The following is a 3,260-nucleotide window of genomic DNA, read 5'->3' on the forward strand; positions in this document are numbered from 1 at the left end:
TGCTGCTGCTTTGTTCGAGAAGCGGCTCTGACATTTTCCACTCAACATGTGACCGATTAAGCGGAGGATGTTGGGATTAGAGCTGCGGGTATAAAAGCAAGACGCAAGCACACTCAAGTCACAGAGCACAGGAAGCAGGAGCAGCAGCAGCACTGAGCTGAGATCGGCAGAGGCATCTTGGGATACCTTGTGACCACAGGTGAGTACCGGCGCAGCCGCTCGACTCCAACTGACTGACACAGCTGACACTCATACTGGCCGGGATTCTTAGACATGCGCGCAGCCACGAGCTAATGTTCCCGGGGTCGAGTTAAAGTTTTATTGTTGTTTAAGATAAATCCTTTAGCCAGGGGGAAATTGCCTAATGAAATCAAGATTTTGCATGGCTAGTTTGAGTTGCATTGAGGAGCATCTGGGCTGACTGGCACAAGCGTGAGGTCAGAAAAAAAAAAAAAAAAAAAAAGAAGCAACGTCTGAGAATTCTATTTCAGCTTTACTTGCTGCAGCTCGAAAATCACGTTGAAAAATGTGAAGAATAACGTTAAAATCGCACGGGTGAGCGTTGTTGAAGCGTAAAAAGCAAAAGGCCACTGGGAAACAGGCGGTTAAAAAAAGGCGTCTTACCGGGGGAGGCAGAGCAGGTGTGAGCAAAAGAGGATTGACTCTGGAGGAGCAGCGGGCATCATCTTCTCAGCACAGCTCAACATCCCAGTCTGTGACCCCGTCTGTCTCACACACACACACACTGTGTCGAAGTTACACAACGTGCCAGAGCGGGGGCGCTGTCTGCCTCGCTGATGAGATTACAGGTGTTGACCGTCGTAAGAAGGGATGTCCGGGTTCATCTTAGCAGGGATACACCTGGAGGTCCCGTGTAGGGGGGTGGAGGGCTAGGCTGACGGACGACACAACACAGACACACACACACACAGAGACACACACACACACAGGGGCAAACGCAGTGCAGGGTCACTCGTTTAATTCCAACAGTTGGACAGAGATTGAACCAGTTTTAAAATCCAAGGCTGAAAGCTAAAAGCGGCGCTAGCACGTTTAGCACACGGCAGCGGCGGTGCTGTGTGCGAAGGACAATTAGCCCGCTGCAGATCAAAGAGGGATTAGGACTAATCCGCCTGTTTCTCCTAATCTGCATAATCTCCTCTGATTGGCATTAAGAGCTGGAGGAAACAGGATTAGCGGGGTGGGGGTGAGGTGGTTGGTAGGCGGGGGGGCGGAGGGGGGAGGCGGTTCGCCGCAGCGGGACTCGGCCTCTCGGGGGTGAAACGCCACGCGGGGACGGCGCTCCTCTGAAACGGAATGGTGAAATTTAAAGGGAAATCCCCCCCCCCCCCCCGTGTGTCTTCCAGTCGCCCTCATCCAGAATGAACGCCAGCCCCCCAGCAGGAAGCGCCCTGGCCCCCGGGGGAGCCACCGGCCCCACCACACCCAAGAAGGGACCGCCCAAGTTCAAGCAGAGGCAGACCCGCACCTTCAAGAGCAAGGCGCCCAAACCCGGACAGAGGGGGTGAGAAAAACAAAGAAATGCAACAAATGAAACCCTGGATTAAATAGACAGACGCTCCGGGGGATTGAAGTCGCTCTCGCTCTCGCTCACCTCCTTCTCCTCTTCCTCGGCAGCTTCGGCGACGACATCCCCGGCATGGAGGGTCTGGGCACTGACATCACGGTGGTCTGCCCCTGGGAGGCCTTCGGAGACATGGAGCTCAGCGACCTGGCCAAATACGGCATCATTTAAAGCTGCCGCCCCCTGCCTGCGCCTCCTCCACCTCCTCCACCTCCTCCCCCACCTTCAGCTCCTCCACCCTCCTCCTCCTCTGCCTTCTCTTCACCTCAGCCTGGCACGCCGCGATAAGGCCGCCCAGCCGTCCCCCTAACGCCCTCTCGTCTGTCTACCTCTCGCCGCACGTCCACTGAGTGGATGGAGGCGTAAATATGTCTTTATTTTTGTATTATGATGATGATGATTATTATACTGATAACGGTACTGTTTGTGAGTACCTAATACTTGAACTGAGAAGACGAGAAAATGGAATCCACTCACCTTTCTCCCTTTCCCTTCGTCCACCTACTATAGTCTCCCGCTCATTTCTTCTTTTTGCTTTTTTTCTCTCCCCCCTCCTACCTCCCCCCTGCTTCCCCCCCTGCTTCCCCACTGCCCCTCCAGGCAACGGACGCGAGCAAAGCACTACGTAAATCTAACTAGCGTTTGCTTCTAGCTGGTTGTAAAGATGTAAATATTTTTATTATTGTTCTTTTTGAGCTCCCCCTCACCTTTTGTACTCTGCTACTGCTACTCCTCCTTCTTCTTCTTCTTTGAACCTGTCGTACTTTCCGCACCTTGGGCACGCTTGTTTTTTTTTTTTTGTAAACACCAAAGGATCCAAGAAGAGCCTGCGGTGTTCTGTAAAAGGGGGGAACCGACGGGTCCGCCTTTTTTGCATGATCACAGAAGAAGATGATGATCGCCCGACTGTCTGATCTGTCTTTCTCCTCGCTGCTATCTCCACCTACAACAACTCCATAGAGAAAATGGATGCATACGTGTTACTTGTGCTGCACATGCAATGCTGTTATTGCCCTCATAGCCCGCAATAAAAATGTGTTCACCGTAAACACCTGTGCACCCTTTGCCTTTTCTCGGCCATAAAGTTAAATAAGTCCCACTTTTCTTCTCGCCTCCCCCTCGAGGGAGCGGTGAGCACCTCCATCACCGCCAGATACCAGTGCCAAGCAGGGAGGCAGTGGGTACCATTCCTATAGTCTTTGGTATGGCCTGGCTGGTCATGGAACCTGCGACCTCCGAGTCTCAGGGCGGACACTTAAATTATAATTAAGGAAAAGAGAAAACAGACATACATCTTGCAACAGGGGGGGGGGGGAAATCACAGATTAAATGAATCATCCAATGCTTGAGCTGGATTAAAGGTCTGAGGTTCGCTTTGGCTTCAATGTCAAAGTCCACACGTGAGATGTGATGAACTCATCAAGATCAACTGCGACAGAAAATGGATGGATGGATGGATGGATGGATGGATGGATGGCTTGATGGATTGGTGGATGATGGATGGATGGGTGGATGGATGGATGGGTGGATGGATGGATGGATGGATGGATGGATGGGTGGATGGATGGATGGATGGCTTGATGGATTGGTGGATGATGGATGGATGGATGGGTGGATGGATGGATGGATGGATGGATGGGTGGATGGATGGATGGATGGAAGAAGTGCCCACTTG

General features: G+C 52.2%; 1 protein-coding gene across 1 annotated transcript; it reads left to right on the forward strand.

Moving 5' to 3' along the window:
• The first annotated feature begins 1,370 nt into the window (after positions 1-1,370).
• pde6hb (phosphodiesterase 6H, cGMP-specific, cone, gamma, paralog b) lies at positions 1,371-2,634 on the forward strand. The gene is made up of 2 exons (XM_076032180.1): positions 1,371-1,525; positions 1,639-2,634. Exons 1-2 carry the CDS (start codon positions 1,383-1,385, stop codon positions 1,754-1,756), a joined length of 261 nt encoding a protein of 86 aa, XP_075888295.1. The 5' UTR covers positions 1,371-1,382; the 3' UTR covers positions 1,757-2,634.
• Positions 2,635-3,260: the final 626 nt, after the last annotated feature.

This window comes from Nelusetta ayraudi, unplaced genomic scaffold, assembly GCF_046127955.1.
Source record: "Nelusetta ayraudi isolate G7.1 ecotype Tasmania unplaced genomic scaffold, CSIRO-AGI_Nayr_v1 ptg000034l, whole genome shotgun sequence".
Taxonomy (NCBI): domain Eukaryota; kingdom Metazoa; phylum Chordata; class Actinopteri; order Tetraodontiformes; family Monacanthidae; genus Nelusetta; species Nelusetta ayraudi.

Coding starts and splice junctions, on each gene's coding strand:
- pde6hb (XM_076032180.1), top strand. CDS start 1,383: ATGAACGCCAGCCCCCCAGCAGGAAGCGCCCTGGCCCCCGGGGGAGCC. Junction 1,526..1,638: donor CCCAAACCCGGACAGAGGGG/GTGAGAAAAACA, acceptor CTTCCTCGGCAG/CTTCGGCGACGACATCCCCG.